The 20,372-nt window shown below is 57.2% G+C and overlaps 1 protein-coding gene across 1 annotated transcript; it reads right to left on the reverse strand.

The window, feature by feature from the left end:
• Positions 1-10,147: 10,147 nt before the first annotated feature.
• Positions 10,148-19,875, reverse strand: SHOX (short stature homeobox). Its single transcript, XM_032880136.1, has 5 exons — positions 19,532-19,875; positions 15,965-16,173; positions 12,072-12,129; positions 11,878-11,966; positions 10,148-10,393 (listed from the first exon to the last, which is right to left on the reverse strand). Exons 1-5 carry the CDS (start codon positions 19,803-19,805, stop codon positions 10,148-10,150), a joined length of 876 nt encoding a protein of 291 aa, XP_032736027.1. The 5' UTR covers positions 19,806-19,875.
• Positions 19,876-20,372: the final 497 nt, after the last annotated feature.

Raw genomic sequence — 20,372 nt, forward strand, 5'->3', positions numbered from 1 at the left:
CTGATGTCAGGGGGTCAGTCCCAGTGTGGCAGCAGACCGGCGTCCCTCTCAGGTTCTGACTGCCCGGACATTGAAAATAAAGATCCAATATGCGCCGTTTCCCCGCTGGGGTCAAGCATTTAGAAAAATCTATATTTAGGAAACGGAGACACAAAAAGTGACACGTGCCTGAGAGAATTTTATCTTTGTTTTGTGAAAACTGGTCTCCAAGGAAATACATACACATTATATAATATTATATATATATATATATATATATATATATATATATATATATTTCCTTGGAGAATAGTTTTATATACATACAGGCCACGGCTCATCTCTCTGTGGCTGTTTCTGAAATACTAATTAAGCGGAAATTAACACCATGTTGTGACCATCAAGTTTCTTAGATCCAGGAGATAAAATCTCAGATGTGATGTAACTTGCTATCCCACTCCTCAATCTCCCTGATGTTCAGCCCAGGTCACAAAGAAGAACCACGGAGGGACAGCTGCCTATTAGGAATCCAGGAGCATAGTGCCCATGGGTGGGGGACCCAAGAATCGAGGAGGTTGTGCAAGTGTGAGTAACAGTCCTCAAAGATCCTGGGTTCTCATGTCTCACCGCAGGGCCTCATGTGGAAATAGGGTGTTTGCAGATGGGATTAGGTGAAGGATGTGAGATGAGCTCACCCTGGACCAGGGTAGCCCTAAATCCAAGGACGGGTGTCCTTGTAAGAGACAGAAGAGGAGACATACACACAGAGGAGAAATCACGAGAAGACGCAGGTAAGAGACGGGAGGGACATAGCCACCAGCCCAGGGACACCTGGAGCCCCAGAAGCTGGAGGAGGTGGGAAGGACCCTCCCCTGGAGCTCAGCCCTGCCCCGCCTGGATCTCAGACTCTGGCCTCCTGCTCTGGAGCAGGATGGATCTCTGCTCAACTGAGCTGCTGAGCATTGGGCCAGGAGTCTCGGCCTCCCCACAAAACCCATCCACCACCCCTACGACAACCAGTTCTGCAGGGAGTAGGCTAGAGGACAGGAGCTCAGCTTCCCTTCAGATGGGTTCCGCCGGCATGTGCGTTGGAAGAGAGGAAGGAGTCAGGAGTGTCATAGCTGGAGCTGTCGCTATTGTCTGCACAGGCTTGGCCAACGGAGCTCAGAGTCAAATTTGTCTTGTTCCTAATGGTCTTACGAGACTTCCATAATCAATATGTTCAGGACTGCTCATTTGGCACTCAGCATCACATGACGCTCGCCAGCAGCTTCTAGAAAAGCTTGGGGATCTGGACCCTATCAGCACGGACTTTCCCTTACATAACCTGTCTTCAGTGCCACAAGCCTGTCCAGATGCCACGGGGACCTGGGGTCGGGGGAACAATTAACAACAGCCTCCAGGGTCCGACGCAGGCGTGCTGGTGATTTTCGTCTGCCGCAGTCCCCCACAGAGGCCTCCTTTATCCCCCACCTGCCTTGTGGCTCCCTAGGAAATGACCCAAACCATCCATTCTTCTCTGAAATACACTAGGCAGAAGGCACGCGTGCACCCAACCGGCAACCTTCCCGGGGCTCTTGTACTTGTCCCCGCGCAGGGATGCCCCCGTCATTTCGGACGTCGGGGGGCAGAGGGATGACAAGGGTGACTTTCCTTGCCTCAAAAACCGTGCCATGCCCGGGAGGTCGCTGGGGTGGGAGGCTGAGATGAAGGGTCAGGGGACAGGAAAAAGGTCGCTCTTACCTTCTGCGCGCCGGCGGTGGGAGGGGGTGGGAGTTAGCGGCGGAGATGGCAGCATTCCGGGCAGTAACTTGCCGGAATGAAGAAAGACACGGAATCAGGTCTCAGACACCCAGACACCCACACTCAAGCTGTTTAATTAAAAAGCCGGAAAGTTAACAAGCCTGAGATGCAGCTGGGCAACCAGGGTCCTTACCTTCGCGACAAACAGGAGCCAGATTTCTACGGCACTACATGCACTGAGTGGCTTCCTCGAATTCGTATTCGGTTAAACCGTCCAGGTTTCTTTGCGCAGCGTCCGTGTTGGGGTGTTACCGTTCTCCTTGATACCCGCTCAGAGGAGCACCTGCACGGGCCGGATTTCACACGTCGCCGGTAACTGCCACGCCCGGGACGGGCACCGCCTTTGGCCATCAACGGAGTGGAGGGATGTCCCCCCTCGGACTTTACTAGTCAACCACATCGACCAAAACAGGAGGTCGTGCTCCATTTAACTCCCTGAATATACAATGTAACGTCAGTAGGTTAAATGTTTCCACTCAGTGTCTGTGTTTCTCTGTGTGTGTTTACATAACACTCATCTTCTCAACAATTGCTAAACCCTGCTCCCACCTGAGCCCATTATGATTCCGGATGAATGGTAGCTCATGGGGGCAAGAGTGCCTTTAGGGCAGTTCTGGGTTGTAGCAGCTCATTGTAGGACGTGCAGAGAACCCACAAGGCCCACCATGGATGGCTCTTGTTCCAACTTAACGTTTCAACCCACGCATCTGGGGGTTAAAAGCACGCTGTGTCCTCAAGGCATCAGCTCCCCCGGGGCAGACAGCCTTCCCGGCCCTGCGGGATGGACACCCTTTGCTCGCCACAGCACAAATTCCCCCATAAACGCACACCTGCTTCCACGGGCGGGTCCCGATCCTGAGACTGTGGGACCAAAGTCGGACCCTGTGTGGGTCTGGGGACCCCACTTCAACTGTGCAGAGCACACATCCGCCCGGACTGACGAGGACGTGGGACCCAGAGCCACGCTCCTGCCCGCAGGTAGGAAGCGCGTGACCTACCTTCACCGAGTCCGCTCACCCCCACCACAGCCGGGTTTTACGTCTCGTTCGCGTTCCCGTGGTGAAACGGGGCAAACCGTGGTTGCTGGTCCCTGCACATCTCTGTCGTAGCACCATTTCACGGCAGATCGCAAACCTATCCTGGCTATTGAAACAGCGACGGGCCCTGTCTTTGGCCTTTTTTAAGTTTATAGGGAGACGGATCATTCCAGTCCGCGTCCTTGTGATGTGCTCGGCACCCAGGAACACTTACATCTGAAAGCAAAAACGCCGGGAGAGGAGCTGCCCCGGGAGCAAACTTTACGACACGTGTTGATCACGTCTGCGACGCATCCCGCCGGGTCTCTGCAAAAACGGACTGCAGATTTTGCCCCAAAACGCTCCGGGAAGCGGGCAAAGGTCAATGATTTTAAAACGTTGAGCTCATTCTGCACGATTTGGGGCAAACGACGTGCACAGAGATACTGAAAGGGAACGTGTCACAACTCCAACTGGGGCCCCCCCCCAAAAAACAAAGAGGAAGAGATGAATAATAATAACAAAAACCCCGTGTGTGTGTTTACGTGGCAACAAATAAGGTTTGGCGATACGTACGTCGTTTTTGTCTTTCTTCTGAGATCCCCGATGTTGAAATGAAAGAAATCGTGTTTCTTCAAACTGTGGAGCGGCGGAAACCGTTATGCCTCCGGGGCGACAACCCGTGTTACTTCTCCTGGCGCTGCCCGCCCTCAAATAGAAGCCGCGCATGAAGCCAAAACACCTTTATCTTCCCTGACAGCCGCCCCTGCTCGACACGGGAGAGCTCCTCTGCACGCGTGTGGAACGGATGGGCCCGCCGGCTGGCGGTTTTCCGCCCTCGGCCCGTTTTTTTTTTTTCCCTCATCCCCTACGCTTCCCAGGATTGAATGTGAAAGTCAGACGCCCCCCGCAGAAGCCCGCGAACCCTGGAAAGGAACGCACGTCCGTGGGACCGTGGGAGGCAACATCAACGTGTTTTCTTGTTCAGTGAACGACTTTCTCAACGGGTCGTTGGAAACGGTTCTCTGAAAACTCCCGCCTCCCCCCGCCCCGCTACCACCCTGTCCTTCCCGAAGCGGCGTCCGTGTGTGCAAGTGAAAACGATTGTTTTCCTGTAAATCTCGTGTTGTGGTTCGGCACAGGCCGGCAGCACAGCCCACAGAAAAATCAGGAGGGGAAGGAAGGCGGAGAGACTTCCTTTGTAGGTCCGAGTGTGCCAGGAACGTCCTGAAGACAGAAGGAGCCTGATGCGCTTCTTTTGAAGGGGATTTGCTACAATTGGCAACAAAGTCACAGACTGTGTCAAACGGAAAGCATCTTCAACAATGTTATACAATAGGGACACATTTGCTGAACAAAGATGGACCTTTACGGCTATTTTCACCGTAGAATAACGGCATTGACGACATTTGCACCGCATCTGCGAGGACCCAAACTGGGTGCGTTGACCCCAAAAAGGACAAGAGCGTTCCGGAAGCCAGGGATTGAGACGCCAGAGACGGCCATCAGAAACCCATCAGGGGCTGCATCCCGGGGCCAGCCGCAGGTAACACGCGTCTTGTGGGACGTGTCCCTTTGTCAGTGACCGTGGTCCCCGTGGCCAGTACCTAGCAGAGACCACTTCCCGCCTGCCTGCAGGACACTACTGGTTTGCAGAAGGGAGCTCCAAGCACTCAAGCTTTGTGACATGTGGACGGTCATGCAGGTTGTTGAAGAAATAGGACGTCTCAGGCTGGATGCCCAGGAGCACAGGCAGGCCTTCAAAACCCCTTCCGTGGCTGGAAGAGAGCACGGCCAGAAGAGCAGATCCCACGGGGAGGCGTCACCCCATCCACGCCGTGTACCTGGGATGTGCTGGAAATACCCACCTGCCCGCGGACTCACCCCCTCCCCCAAATAAACAGCCCCCAACCCTCCCTGCCCCCGTGCGACCGCCCCCCCCGCCGGCTTCATCCGTCCCACGTCCGCCCTGTCGCTGTTTCCTGACATGTGGTTTTTATCGAAGCCGGGAAACCGTCAGAGCTGGTAAATCGGGTCGTTAACTTTCCTTCACATAAGGAGATAAAAAGCACAGGCCAAAAAATGTTCTCGTTTTGAAAACTGGATTTTTTTCCCATTTATTCTATTCCTTTTTTTTTTCCAAAATGATTCAACCGTCATTGCAATGCCGAGGTGGAGATTCCATACACTGTCTGGGTTGGGGAAAAGGAAAAAAAAAAAAAAAAAAAAGAAAAGAAAAAAAAAAGAAAGCTGAAAACTTGAAACCAAGGTGCCGGGCTTCTCGGGAAAGCCTGTGCCGTCATCCCAAAACTCAGATTGATTTGAAATGGGGGCATTTGTCCTCGTTTCCCCACTCTCGGAGATGATGTGGACCGAGATGGGTAACACGCCATAATAAGCGACACGCCAGCAAGGGGGTGGTTACAGCAGCAGAAGGCAGAAGCCCCCAGAAGCGGCCCCCGACGCCAGCCGGGGACACACACACGTACTTTGGTGAGGACGCAAAACCCACCCTGTTTTCAGCCGCCGCTCGCTCCCCGCGTGTTCCAGGCGGGCCCCTCGGGGGAGAGGTGAGAATGTTTTTTAACACTGGAATACAAATATTTATAAGTTTATTTATATCTCCGTTTTACAAGATGTACATTCATACTATAGGGGTTGACAAAATACACTTTGTCACTAGAACTAAACACGAGGGCATATCGTGTTAAGAATCTGCAAGCATATGGCTCCCCCCCCAAAAAAACCCCAAAAACTAAAAACAAACACCCTCCAGAATGTTTTGTTTTTTTGTTTTGTGTGTGTGTGTGTGTGTTTTCCCCGCTACAGCAGAGGGATAAGGGTTTTGAAGACCGTTCGGTTTGGGAAAGCCTGTGTTATTTCGTGTCGTGTGAGCAATCCCTGAAAACGTCTGTAGGTCCAGACCCACCCCGTATGCATAACCCAAACACTTCTGCCGTGCCGTAAATCATTCTGGCTGCTCATAAATTTGGGGAGGAAAGGGTGGGGGGTGAGAAAAGCAACAGGCTTTAAAAATATAAAAATAAATGCAAGGTAATGTCAAATTTACACTCAACATAATTAAAATATCACATATTTATGAACTTTCAACCCAAAGAAAAAATAAATAACACACCCACATACATCCAGTATCAGGAAGCAGAGAACCTTGCCTCTCTGCGATGGGACCTCTGCACACAACGGGGCCTTGGCCGTCCGACTACTACCTTTCAATAAATAGCACGCGTCACCGCTTTCAGACTGGATATTTTCTACATTCCTTATCTGCGTTCTCATTAAATATCAAATTTCAATAAAACATTTATAAATTGCATCAAGTTTTCACGTGTATTGAAAAATCAGCATATTCCTAAGCTACCTTTTTTTTTTTTTTAATAAATTAGGCACCAGTTTTTCCAATGTCCAAGCTGTCGACTGAGAAGCCCTCCCCACCCCCCACCCCCGGCCCCGGCCTCCCCGAACAAACGTGAAGAAGGAGCAAAGTGCCTCGAGACATTTCTGTCGTTGTGGTCAGCACCCCCGTGGAAACTCCCAGGAAAAGGGGGTCTCTGCTTGGACGTGGAGAAACATTGAAATATGAGATTGGAAGCCTGGGGTGGGAGCAGAGGACGCTGACATCTTCTTCCCATTGTGACCCCTGAAACTAGGGCTTGCCCGGAGAGGGGGCCGCCATGGGGTGCAGCTTGGCCTGGAGCGAGGTGCGGGGGACCTTCCGTCCACCGGCATGGCTGGAGCAGGGGGAGCACCTGAGGGTCAGAAGGCCCACCACCCTTGCGCAGGATGCTTACCCACTCAGGTGGTTACAGCTTAGCAAGTAAGTTCTGGATCTGCTCGCTGGTCCTGGGAACGGTATGGAAACCCGTCGGCATGGCCTTTAGTGCAGGGATCATGAAAAAGCCACAATGCACAGAGTCCCCATCCGGCCAACAAAACGAGGGCATCGTCCCCCTGACTCCTAGCAATTCTGGATGGCAGACCTGGTCCGAGAACACGCACGTCACAACCTTCACATAGGAAAACATACCCAACGCACGACATCCCGAGACTCCAAAACCTTCCCCAGGACGTGGTCTGTCTCTCTCCTGCACAACACACCACGGACGGAAGGGAAACTTGAATCCGTAAGAAAGGTCGAAAGGAACGGCAAAATCTCACTGGAACTCCGTGTTGCCAAACCCAGGCAATTTCCATCCTAAAAGTACTCTTTGGCCAAGGTTTTGGGAGGAAAGAAAAGAAAAGGAAAGGAAAGGGAAAAGGAAAAAGGAAAAGCAAAAGGAAAAGAGGAGAAAGCTTTCGGGGCCCACCCCATCCTTGCAAATAGAATTCCAGGGTCCGTCCTGCGAAAACCATCCCACAGCGCGACCGGCATGTTTGGGCGCCCAAGACAGCCCTCACGGAGCTTTGACAAGCCAACACTCTTGCATCCGGAGGTGTGAAAAGGCAACCCTCCCAGACACGCTTGCTCGGTGGTGCAGCTCCGCAAACACGCCCGGCCCACACCCTCAGCGGAAGTCACACGCACGACTTTCAAAGGGGTCTTGGTCTGAGCAAAAAGCACGGAGCACAGCTCAAAGGCGTCCGCTTCGTGCATTTAATTGAGTACACCCTACAGGTGAAACGTGTCCGTCCCACACCCCACGCAGGCACTCGGGTGAGCACGATATCCTGGGTCCGGGGTGATGATGACCGGGTGGACGGGAACCCACACACATCCCATTCCAGGCGTCCTCTGCAGCGCACAAGGAAGTGGGACACAGACCCGGCCCGTGAAAAGTGGACCCGCAACTCAACCGATAATCCCATCTGCAGCTCTTGGACTTTCTGGGACAAAAAGGAGGCGGGAGCCACGGGCCACGGGCCACGCTGACCGACCATCTCCCCTACTCTGTTCCAAACCCATGAGGCCTGCCAGCCTCCACCGTAAATGTCGCCCATGCGGTTCTCTGGGTTGGCTCTGTTTTGGGGGAGTCCCATTGGGAGGGGTTATACCTGGCTCACTTTCCATGTTAAATCACAAAAAAGAAAACAAACCAAAAAAAAAAAAAAAAAGGCGAAAACAAGCACTAAGGGCCCCCCATCCGACAGGCCTCATTTCACCAGCCTCCCGTAGGGCAAGGGTGTGCAGCCCTATCTTCTAACTTCAAATTCTGCAGGGATCCGACCCCGTGTCTTTCTGCTCACACACTGTGAGTTTTCTGTTGGGGACGGAGAGGTAATGAGGATTCTGTTTAGATTTTTTTTTTTTTTTAATGATTATAAGCTTTTTGGAAAGAAAAAAAAATAGGGATGTACACATTCTACTTGCAAGACTTTGCCAAATGTTCAATTTTAGGACGAGTGCCACTAGTTTTAAAGGATTCGAAATGCACTGTTTGCATTTAAAGGAAATTTCCAGCTTATTTATAGGAACTTTTTTTGTTTGTTGGTTTAATTCACAGCTGTTTAAAAACTGCATGTATGAGGGTAACTGTGTAACGCATTAATGTCTGGGGGGGGAGCTGAAGGGGCCTTTTGGTTTGTATAAAGAGTTTCAGATGACCCCAATGTGACCTGTCCAAATGCACCCACAGTTCAGCTCCATGAAAAGGTAGAAAATGTTCCTTTACGTGGATGGGGAGAAAAAATTATTTTTTCTTAGAAAAATTGACCAAAGTTCAGGGAGAAGGAAAGAAAATCGCCATCGCCAGATCTGGACGGATCAAAACCTCTTCTGGAATCAGAGTGAACCACGGGAGTTCCGGAAGGGCCAGGGGTGGCCCGTGAGGAACCGTGGGAACAATGGGGGAAGCGGCTTCCGTCTGGGCGGGCCTCGGGGACTAAGGCAAAAACGCAGGCGTCCTATCCTCCTCTTCCTGGCAGACCCGACCAGCACTGCCCCCCAGACCCCACACACGAGGTGCAAAGCACATTGTCCGCAACGCAGGTGCGTCTCTGGGGACCCTAATGCTTTGGTTCTGTCCTGTCAAGCGCGCTTCCCACCGCATACCAGCTTCTAAAATAATTCGCTATTTGGTGCTTTCTCAGTCCTCGGATGGGGCAAAGAGGGAGGGAGGGACGCCGGGAGAAGGAAGACATCGAACCTGGAACAGACTAACCCCTACAAAACGTGATCTCCAAAGTTGCCGCCCTAAGGGCCTGTCTCAGCCCCTTCTCTTCCCAGAAACGGCTCTGCCGCGGGCCTCACGTCCTGGCCTTCCCCCCACCCCATCCTGCTTTATCACACTCGGCACACCTCCCCTCCTCCAGATTCCCAGCGCCCTGCACCATCCGCCCCCTGTCATCTTGGCGATGGGCCCCCCGCCGCCAGGCCCGCAGCACACAGGAGGCGGTAATGCCCTTGCAGTTCCAAAGCTGACAGGGTCAAGAGTGCACGGCTATTTTTTTTTTAAATCTATAACATTTACAGTATTGCACTTTTACTGCACTTAATTGCATTTGACTAAAGTTAATGCTGCCTCAGTATTATACCTAAAAACCACGTGCCCCTGCGTCTCTAGGCGAGTCATTTGCATCTGAATTCGGTAAAACAGCCCAAGGGTGGGGAAAAAGTCAATTCGGGAATCAAATACTGGAAAAGTTATAAAGTCGCCTGGTCTATGGCACAAGAAGGAATCCTACACTCGGTGCTCTGGGACCAGCCGTGCGCATGAAAACCGGCAATGGAGGTCCCCCCAAGTACGGACACCAATGGGAGATACACGTCTCCCCCACCCTCTCCCCACCTTGTCCCGAGGAGGTCGGTGGGCAGACGCGTTTCGTTATTGCTGCAGAGCACGGGGTCCCTAGCCTGGCAGGCGCAAGTCCACGTTGCGATCCAGACCGGTCCTTCCCCTCCTCCTCTCCACGGATGAAAACTTCGTGGCAGTGCGTAGAACTGTTGGCAACCAAAAAGTGGCGTCTTCCGCGGAGACCAGCCCCAGATCTTTGCGTGGAGTCGACTCGATGGTCTTCCCAAGGTGGGTAGGAGGCCGCATGCACAGGGTAGGGGCGCCAGCAGCAGAGGAGGACGCGCGGGGCTCCCCGGGGCTCAGCGTCCCAGGAAGCACAGACCGCGCGGCCGGGGGCTGGGTTGGCTGCTCTGACCTTCACCTGCTCTCTTCCGCACAATCTCGGCGAGGGTCTGGCGGGGTCGTGAGGTCCCGGAAGGCCCCCGCCCCGGGCCAGTGGTGGGCCCCCGGGCTGCCCCAGGCAGGGAGGCCGCTGCGCGAGGGCCCGCGCCCTCGCTCCGGGGCTTCCGTGCGGCCGTCCGGGGGCGCGGAGGGGTCGAGTGCAGGACGCAGCGCGGGCGGGGTCGTGGGGCCGGGGCTGGGCGCGGGGCTGGTGACGGGTCAGAGCCCCAAGGCCTCGGCGTGCTTACGCGCCTTGAGCCGCAGGTCGGCGATGCTGGAGTTCTTGCTGTTGCTTTTGGCCGCGGCGGCCACTACAGCGGCGGCCGAGGCGGACTCGGCCAGCGACGCGATGGGCAGCCCGAAGGGCGGCGGCGGGAACATCAGGTAGGGCGCGTGCGCCGCCAGGTGCGGGTGTAGGTGCGGGTGCGCGTGCGCCACGCCTTCCAGCTGCAGCTGCGCCTGGACCTGCGGGGCAGACCGGGCAGTTAGGCCGGCTGCGGACGGGCCTTTCCCGCCCCGACGGGCCCTAGGGAGCCCCCTTCCTGCCCCCGGGGACCATCCCCCCAGCCAGGGGAGTCAGACTGTCCTCTGGACACGCGGAACGCGGGGGCCACTGGCTGCTCTGCGCGGGGAGATCTGGAGGATCTCAGCATCTTGCGCACCGGCCCGCCCCTGGGGCGCCCACACCCTTGTCCTCGCCGGCATCCCCTCCTCGCGAAAGCCTCAACGTCTCTGAACCTGTAAGGTGTCCCTGAGCCGGGCTCTCGACCCCCATCACACACCCTCCCGGGTCGTCCTTCGAACCCATGAGGAGCACGACCGACCGACTGTCCATGTTCCAACGGCCTAATTCTGGCGGGACCCCATGGCTGACCCCAAGTCGGGGAGCAGTTCTGTGATGCGGGGAGGCCGCCCCGCCCCGGGGGAAGGAGTGCAGGCAGGGGCGGAAGATGGCGCGGAGGGGGCTGCCGAAGCCAGACGCGAGTGACCCCACGCATGCCCTGGAGTCCTTCCCTCTTTGGGCACCTTGAGTCGGAGAGCCCCCGGCTCCAGCTCCCGCTCTAAGTCTCAGGTGTCTAGTGATAACGCGCTCCACCACCCACTCCCTAGCCGACCCGCAGGGGCCCCCAGCAAACACCGATCCAAATATAAACCCAGCCTAGTCCTTGGAGCAAAACAGCTCCGTGGGGCGTGGGGGAGGGGGTTAAGGGGGGTGGGGAGTGGCCACGCCTCCACTCCTCCCAGAGCACCCCTGCTCCCCTCAGTGTATGTGCTCCACACCCCACAACGTTGGATCGCCAAGGGGCGCACCCCCAGGGTCCTGCGCTGGGGAGAGGCAGGGAGCGCGTGGGCTCTGCGCTCTCACCCTGAGGGCAGTCGCCTGCCCCGCGCAGCTTCCACCATCCACCAGTAGCTGGTCCCAAGCCGAACGCAGCCCCGGGGCCTTCCGACACCGTAGCCACTCCTGTCCAGGGAGAACAGCTCTTGCCCGCGGGGATCCCCAGACCCTGAGCCCCAGGAGCCCAGCTGGGAGGTGGGGAGCCAGGCTCGGCTACAGCCTGGGCCCAGACAGCCCCCCTCGAGGCCATGGGGGAGGCAAGTTGGGGTTTGGTACACACACAGGACCTCACACCCAAGTGCGAGCAACCCCGCCCCTCCACCCCCAAGCAGGAAGCCTGGGTGGGTGGGATTTTTTTTTTTTTATTATTATTATTTTCACTCCATTTTTGTAAAATCGTGTTTGGGTTTCTACCCTGGCCCTCCAAAGGTGAGCCTTGGAGTTTTACAGCGTGATTTTAATACGTGCCAACGGGTCTATAAATGCCGCCTTGTAAAGGCGGCAGCCTTTCTTCCGCGGGGGCGGGAGCAGCCGGGGGAGGCAGGACGCCAGGGAGGCGGGGAGGTGGCAGGGCCCCGCGCGCGGCTCAGAAGGAAGAAAAACGGGCTACCTGTTGGAAAGGCATTCGCAGGGCGCCCATGTTGACGTAGGGCGCCACCCTGCAGGCGTCCAGGTGGCTGGCGGTGCCCAGGATAACGCCTGCAAGGGAAGAATGGAGCCATGAAGACCACCGGGGTCTTGTGCGCGCCCAGGAGGCCTCTGCACGCGCTCCCCACGTCCACCGCCAGCCTGGGCACCACCCACCTTTATGCATCTGGTTCTCCTGTTTGCGGCACTTGGCTCTTCGGTTCTGGAACCAGACCTGGGGACAGAGCAGACACGCGCACGCAGCCCCGTGAGCCAAACGGCCTCTGAAGCTGAGGCTTCTCGCCGGCACCGCGGTAGACGAGGCGCGGGGGGCTGCACGCAGGTCCCACGCAGACTGGGCGCAGAGGCCCGGTGCCGCTCAAGGCGCAATAGAGCCGCGCCCTCTCCTCTCCCAACCCGGCCCTCTCCGGACCCGTAGACCTACAGCTGAGCGTTCCCAAACTCCCTTCTGAGCCCTGCCTGGTCCCCAAGACCAGGAGCCTCAACATCCACATGCAGTAAGGCCTGCGTGCTGCCACAGCCGGCGGACTCGAGAACTTTCCATGATGGGGTGGGCATTCCCTCCACCACTCTGCCAGCCCCTGGGAGAGCCTGACCTTCTCCCTGGCAGACCTTAGCCACCTTAGGCACGGCCTGACAAGTAGCTTCAAAGGCGGCCCCTCCCCAAAACTGGAGACACCCTGAGTCCAGAAACTTCCATGTTCTCCTTGGAAGCCAGGAAGGTCCAGTTTAATATTAAGGAGTCATGAAGGTGCTGGATCCATAAAATGGGGGCACACCCATAATTTCCGGCACCAGCCTCTCTAAAAAACACACACACACATACACACACACACACACAAAACACCTAACTCTTGGAGAAAGGATATTAGTGGGATCCTCCTCGGGGCAGCTAGACACACAGGTGTGCTGTCAAAATTTGGGCACACAGGGTCCCCCCAAAAAGCATCCTCCTCGCTCCAGCGCTCAAGAGCTCCCCCTCTCCTCCAGACAGCTCAGGTCCTTGAGCACAGGGTCCCTGGGCTGTGCCTGATGAAATCCGGAGGCCCCTCCCTCCATATTCTCAGCCACTGAGTTTTTCCTAAGACTTTCTCCTCCGGAAGCTTTCTCGCCGCTCTCACTGACCCTCATGGCCGTGATGGCGGTCAGTGACCACGCAGGATAATTAGCACCAAGAAACCCTTCCCTCGGGCCACTCTGTCGGATAGCTTGGCCCCGGGTGCCCTGAGCTCCCACGGCTGCAAGCAGAGAGTGTGGCTGCTTCCCGACCCCAACTGCCCGAGGGCAGGATCCTCTGTACACCCGGCAGATTAGAAACCTTAACTTTGCCTCTCCAGACCCTTAAGAGGAGGGTTTTTATCCAGGGCTGGGCTATCGCCCACCCACCCTTGAGAACTGGCTTTCCAGAAGTTCATGCCGACAGGCTACAGGGAGCTCGGAAAACTTTCAGCACGTTCCCATGAAAAGTTATCCCCACACTGTCACCCTCGCTCCGCACCCCAAGGTCCACAAACCTTTCCTCGCATCTGCAAAGCCTGCGCTGACATTCCTCCTCTCCCCACCCCCACAAGGAGCCTCTGCATCAGACTCTCCCCCCCAGGAGCACCCCTGACCGCACTGGACCCCTTGGGACCCGGCCGCGACCCCTCCCTCTCCTGGGGCATTCAGGAGACCGAGGCCGGGGCAAGTTCTGCCCCCTGTGCGGGCACTTTTCAAAAACAGAATCGTCTGTAAATCCGGAAAGCGAAGCTGGCTTTCCTCCCCGCGCGGGTAGTGAGGGGTGGGGGGCTCTGGGGGGGAGGAGGGTGCGATTATGAAGAAAAGTGATGCATTAGCCCGCGCGCGAAGCGATAATAAATCAGTCTTGGGGTGATTCACGATCAATTCCAATTAGTCCTGAATATGCTAAGTAAAGTACAGTACACTGGTTTAGGGCTTATATCTTCATTAAGGGCTAGTCACTGATTTCTTTCACAAATGGTGTAATCTGATTTCTTTTTGATTTCCATTACAGACAGTGAATAATGACATTTAATTTAGCTCTGCGCCATAAACCCGAAGATATTTGTTGTAATTAAATTACCTCCTGCCCCTCACTGTGGTCTCATAACTTTCCATTATAACCCTGACAGCTGTGGGATACGAGGTGCCACAGCGACACTAAAAATAAAAGGTTAATAAGGACCAGCTTCCATAGGATCCCCAATTTATTTACAGCAAATTTCCACACTAAATTGAAACTCTATCCTTTAACAACCCGGGACAGGCTGTACCGAAAAGGATTACCAAACACTTTGGAGACGGGAATCAAGCCCGAGTCCCATCTCGGCCCCCTGCGCTCGCCGCTACCGCCCCCCCAGACCTCTGGGCCGTCTGCGGGATGACCCATTCGTTTTCACTAATTGATTTTTATGAGCCCGTCTGCCTCCCCTTCATCCTGCGACGCTTTTCCCGGTGGCCACCAGAAAATGATTCCTTCTGTTCCATCCCTATGTTTGTGTTTATGATTATTTACAGTCGTTAAATTTTAATGCACCTCTGCACGGTCGCCACGCATGTCGCCCCCCCTCCCCTCACCCCCCCTGATGTTTTAGGGCTTTCTCAAGGTCCGCAAAGCACCCAAGAACCAATTTCCTGCCACTCCGTCCCTCGTGCTAAGGTGTTGTTCGGTAATAGACTACTGAAAGAAATAGTGGACAATTAAATTAGAAGTAATTTATTTTTATAGAAACAGTACATCAAGGCCTGGGAGATATTACAGAACCCAGGCCGAGAGACACCGGGAAGATGACATAAAAGTTGATGTCCCCTTCAGCGAAAGTTTAATCTTTTCATTAATTTATACGGGGCAGCGTCATCTATCTTCCCCGAGAAGGGTGGCTGGTGGGAAAAGACACCCTGAGCGGCAGCGAGGGCCGCCTCTCTTTGCCGGGGGTGGCCACAGAGGTCCCAGCGGCCTGGACCCTCGGGGACGAGGCAGTCCAGACCTACTCTGCGCCCGCACATGGGTCCCGTCTTGTAGGGAGGCTCTGTGCCTGCCGGCTCTGGGGACCAGAGCTGGAAATGGCTGCGGGATATTGCATTTCAACTTAAGAAAACCTATTATTGACGACAGCCACATGGGAAGCTGCAAGGGGGGCTCAGATCAAAAAAAATTTTTTTTTTCAAATTAAAGATTCCGTAACACAGTATCTGCAAAACACGTTTGTGTTTTCATTTTGCAAGTCAGCGCGGGGGTACGTAGTGTTGGACTGTGTTGGTCTTGTAAGAAACGGGAAACTGGGGCTTTCAGGGCGCTGTGCTGTTCATGCAGACCCCTCCCCGCTTGGCCATATTAATTCCGTTTATTTAAAACCGGTCCCCAGAGCCCTGAGAGGCTGACCCGCTTTCCCTGGCTCTCCCTGGCGCTGCTGTCCTGCTCAGAGCCTTGAAGAAGGACGGCCAGGGAGCTCCAGGCCCGACCTCCCAGGTGGGGTCTGCGTTACCCGCGGAGGAAGCGAGTTGGAGGCGAGTCTCGGCCACCCTCCCCCATAAATGCATTAATCAATTTAACTTAACGTTGCTAATGCCCGGGAAGGGCTGGCCAGAGCGTCCCCTCCGTCCCCTCCGCGCACGTGCTGGGCACGCCCAGGGCCCCCGCAGACAGCGGCTCGGCAGATGGGACATCATGAATTCAAGCGCCCGCGGTCCCCGCCCCGCGCCCCCCACGCCCGGGCTAATCCGGCCCCGCGCGGGCAGCCGCCGAGCTCATCAACATGCCCCGTGCGCGCGACTCCCCCCACCTCGCCCCTCGCCTCCCCTCCCTGGAGCGGGAGGGAGGGGGCCTCGGGCCTCGTAAGGGAGGAGGAGGGGAACAGGAACAGTGGAGAGAGGTGAAGAGACAGCCCGATGTCCGACCACCACCTCGACGTGCAGGGGCCTCGCCCTTCGCAGGAACCGTGCGATCCGCCGGAAAGGGCCGCCGGGGAAAGGCCTGCAGCCCGGGCAGAGTCGGCGCGCCCCGGGGCCCGGCGAGGCCCGGGTGGCGGGGCCGGGCCGCGCGCTCCTACCTGCACACGCGCCTCCGAGAGCCCCAGGCGCTGGCTGAGCTCCTCGCGCATGAAGGCGTCGGGGTAGTGGGTCTCGTCGAAGAGCCGCTCCAGCTCGTTGAGCTGCTCCAGCGTGAAGTTGGTGCGGCTGCGCCGCTGCTTCAGCTTCGTCTGGCCGTCCTCGTCCTCGGACTTCACGTCCTCGCGCTTCTCCTTGCACTCGTACATACCTGCGGGCGGGCCGAGCGCACGGGGCTGAGCGCGCACGGCTCCCCCGCGCGCCCTGCCGGTCCCCGCGGGCCGCGCGCGGGAGGAGGAGGCCGGCGGCGCGGGCTTTTGCGCCACGCGGCTGAAATCCAAGTGTGTGCGAGCGGAGGACGGGGCCCCAGCCACTAAGGCGCCCCGACCTCGGGGCAGCGTCAGGTCGATAAAGCGGACTGGAGGGGAACGAGGGGAACGTACGCTCTTTGCTTACAACTCGGGCATGGGCGGCGCGGGGTTTCCGGCCCTCATCTCGCCACGGTTTCTTTAATTTTGCCACTTTGCCTCTTGACACGCTGACATAGCCTGACCTCCTCTCTCTCTCTCCCTCTGCTCTCGGGACTGGGGTGTTAACTATTATTTTAAGTCAAACAAGTTAGGGCAGATTGGCCCGAGTGTGGGTCCCGCGAAGGGTGCGAGGCAGGCCCCGGCCAGCCTGAAGTGCAGGCCCGGAAACCCTGCTGCCCCTGGGTTGCTGGGCCGCAGGACACCGGCCGTGCCAGGCGGGTCGGAGCCTCCCTCCCCGAGGCTGTGGAGCTCAGCGCGCGCGCGCGAGGCCCGTACCCTGGTCTCTTTTTCAGAGCAAGAGACCAAAACTCCTACCCTATGCACAGTGTGGGGTCTGGGGGTGCGTGGGAGAGCAGGGTCCTCCAGCTGGCCCTCTCTCACTCTCCTCTGCTTCACATATATGCACACGCCATGACACACACACCCCACCAGGACCCCAACAGTGGTACTTTCTCAGTCCAAAAAAACGATGTTAGCATCTGTACTTGCTGGGGGGAGGCGACTGGGGGCTCGAGCATCCGGTAAGAAGGTCAGCATTTCGATTTCAACTCAGAGGCCTCTCCTTCCCTCTTCTAGGAAACGCAGGGCCTCCCCAAGTTCAGAAATTTAAAAATAAAAGGCAGTCCTCCCAACCTATGGCTGGCAGGCGGGTGCTGGGCCGCCTGTGTCTCTGGCGGCTTTCTCTCCAGCGGAACTTGCTGGACACTAGCAGAGAGCATCTCCGTGCCCTAAAAAGACGTCCCGGGTGTCAAGAAGAGCCTGGCCTTTGGCAGAATCTGGCCGCACAGCCCCCGCTTCTGAAGCAGAGAAAGCCTCTTCATTTCCCTGCCCAGAAACTTACCAAGAGGGAAAGACCGAAAGCGGCTGTGGCAAGACGGGCAATCCTGCTACCCTCCTTCCCCAACCAGAATCCCGGAGCTGGACAGCAGAAGCCCCGTCCTGAGTCTGCCTCTCCAGCAAGACTCCTGACTGCTAGGCTCTTGACCCCAACCTGGATGTTTAAATCCCCTTCCACCTCCTGAAAGCATCGCGTTGCCAGAAACACCCCGTTTCTTTCCCAGTCGCGAATCCTGTCCTAGAGGCAGCCCTAACTCTTCCTTGCTCCCTGCCTCTGAAGTCTGATCCCAGGGACTGATCCCAGCTGACAGGCTGGCCTTCAAACTCCTTAAGAACCGGCGACACAGATTCCCGTGCTCGGGAAGGTGGGACCCACGGTGCAGGAGCCCAAGACCTCCAGGTTTTTTCTGGAACCCCAAGATCTCCCAGACTTTCATCTCACTCCTGTTTTACAAATGCACCTGGGGTGAGCCCTGCCAGGGGTCTGTGCACCCAGCCCAGGGGGAATGGTACAGCTGGGAGGAAAGAAACCCCCTTCTGCTTCCTCCTTCTTGAAAGGCCCTGACTGTACTCACTCTCTTTCCGAGGCCCCCTTTTCTGGGGTCCGCTGCCTCGGCAATCAGGGTGAAAGGAGGCCGGGGAGATGAGGAGGCTCCCGACCTCTAGGAAGGATGAGGGGGAACTGGGCAGGAGCCACGGAGATCAGCCCCGGGTGCTATCAGCCTCTCAAGTCCAGTGTAGGCCCGGAGTTTCGCCCAGGCAACAGCTGTGTCTTGATTAAAGCAAACTCTGTGAATGATAGAGCGAGGGGTGACCGGCAGTGCCCGGGGGTGGGGGAACCCTGAGGTAAGGCAGCTCAGGCCCAGGCCACCTGGGTGGCCAGCGGTCAGGGGCTGATCTGTAAGACTCTGCCGGCGTGCTGCTTCCACAGGTCAAGGCCTCGTAAAGACATCTGGGTCATCGGCACGGTTTCAAGGCCATGGCCTAGGACTCTGCCCCTCGGAGACCCCAAGTATAGGGTCCCCAAGAGCAGGAGGCATGGGCTTCCTGGGTCAGGGGAGCTGTCTGTCCCCGGCTGGTCTACTTGTAGCAGGATCAGCACACTGACAACGTGTGGAGCAGGGCCTGCGGAGGCGACTGGCCGGGCTCTGTATTTCCTCTTTGTAATGAAAAAGAGACATTCCACCAGATTCAAACTGGGCCCCCCACCCCCAAGAAATCCAGCCCATTTTATGCCTCTGATTGGCCGCTGCTGGTTGCCCTGTTTGCTCTGAAACCCCGGGGTTGGGAGTACCCCTACCCAGCTCGGAGAGCCCCTGTAAACCTTCCCTATCCCCCGACTCAGCAACAGGGCGAACCAAGGCGACGTTATCCGGAGAAGCAGAAAGAAAGGAGGCCCAGGACTTGCGGTCCGTCCGCACCAGAGCCGGCTGCGCTCTGACAGCCTGGGGTCCGGCAGCGCCCGCGCACCCCCCCAACTGCCCAGGGCCTTCACTTGGCGTCCATACCCTGGCCACCTGCGGGCGCGGGAGTGGTTTTAATTTAGAGGTCCGCGTCAGCTCAGATCAAGCCTCGAGGTTCAAGGGGAAAGTTTTCCCTAAGAGGAAACTGCGCGGAGAGGGTTCACCAGGCGGGAGAGGCGACTGCGCGCGTTCGCCCTGGGACCACCGGCCCGCGCGTCCTTAACGCCTGCCTCTTTGAAATGCTCGGGATGCCAGGAGGCGGTGGGCGCTGGGAGAGATGCGCGTGGATCTCTCCTCGTGCGCGCTGGGGAGCAGCCTCGAGGAAGACTGGCCGGCCGACAGGCACGCACCCAGCGGCCCCTACAGCAGACCGCTGCTTTCAGGCTCACCCGCCCGATGGACCCCAACCCGGGGAAGTTCCCGCTGCGACGCCCGGCGCCAACGGCGGGGAGAAGCCGGTCCTCAGCAGCACTTGTCCCCAGCCCCTGCCCATCCTCGGCTTCCCTCGCCTCCCGTCCTGTGTCCGCATTTTCCTTTCTTTCTTACGCAAAGACTGGCGGCGGGTTGCCGGGGCCTTTCCGTCCGAGCGTGGCTGTGAATTCAGAGTTTGGGGCGGAATTCTGAGCGAGCCGCGGCGCCCGGGGCCTCCCCGCGCGCGGAGCGAGGGGCAGGCGGGCGGGTTCGGTGGCGAGGAGACGCCGTCCCGGGAGGGCCCCGGAGCGGCGTCCGGCGAGCTTACCTTCCGCAGCCCTCCCCGCGCCGAACTCTTTCAGCTTGTCCTTGTCGTTGTCCACGTGGTCCTTAAACAGATGCACCGAACAGTGGCCACTGCCCTCCGTAATGTCCTGGAGGCTGGATTCCGAGCTCCCCAGCTCCCGGGAGCGCGCCAGTCCGCTCTCCAAAACTTCCCTGTACGTGATCGAATCCTTCTTGCAGCCGCCGCCACCGCCGCCGCTGCTCTCCTTGCTTTTCTGGTCAAAAGATTTGGATACAAAAGCCGTGAGTTCCTCCATGGCTGCGCGGGGCTGCGGGGTCCGCGGGGCTCGGCGGTGCTGGCTGGGAGCGGGGCTGAGGTCCGAACGCCTCCCCGCGCGGAGAGGACGGTCCGTGCGAGGGTAGATGCCTCCCGCTGTTATTTATGCCTTTCAATTTGAGATCTCACTATTTATACAAGGCCGCGTCCGCCCAACCCCCCGCGCTCCCTGTCTTCAGCAATTACGGCTCCCGGCTCGGCGGCGGGCGCACGCAGAGACGCTATCTCTCCCCCACCTCCAGTCCGGCAATTGGCTTTCTTTTCATTTCATCACTGTTTGGCGTCTGTGCACCTTGGTGTGGAGAGGTAAAGATCCAATTTTTGGAAGGCAGAGGGGGAGAGCGCGCGCGCGCGCGAGCGGGCGCGGGCGGCGGAGCCCCACACAGGTACCCGCATTCCCTCAGTGCCTGGAGGAAACCGAACTCGAGGAGCTTATCGATGGTGAGGAGGTCCTCGCCGGTCGGCACTGCCTGGAGCCCAGCAGGCCCGAGCCGGGGAACCTGTCCTCGCAGGACGCGTCCGCGCGCGCGGCACTACGGAGAGACGC

Source organism: Lontra canadensis, unplaced genomic scaffold (genome assembly GCF_010015895.1).
Source record: "Lontra canadensis isolate GAN:19392208 unplaced genomic scaffold, GSC_riverotter_1.0 scaffold68, whole genome shotgun sequence".
Classification (NCBI taxonomy): Eukaryota; Metazoa; Chordata; class Mammalia; order Carnivora; family Mustelidae; genus Lontra; species Lontra canadensis.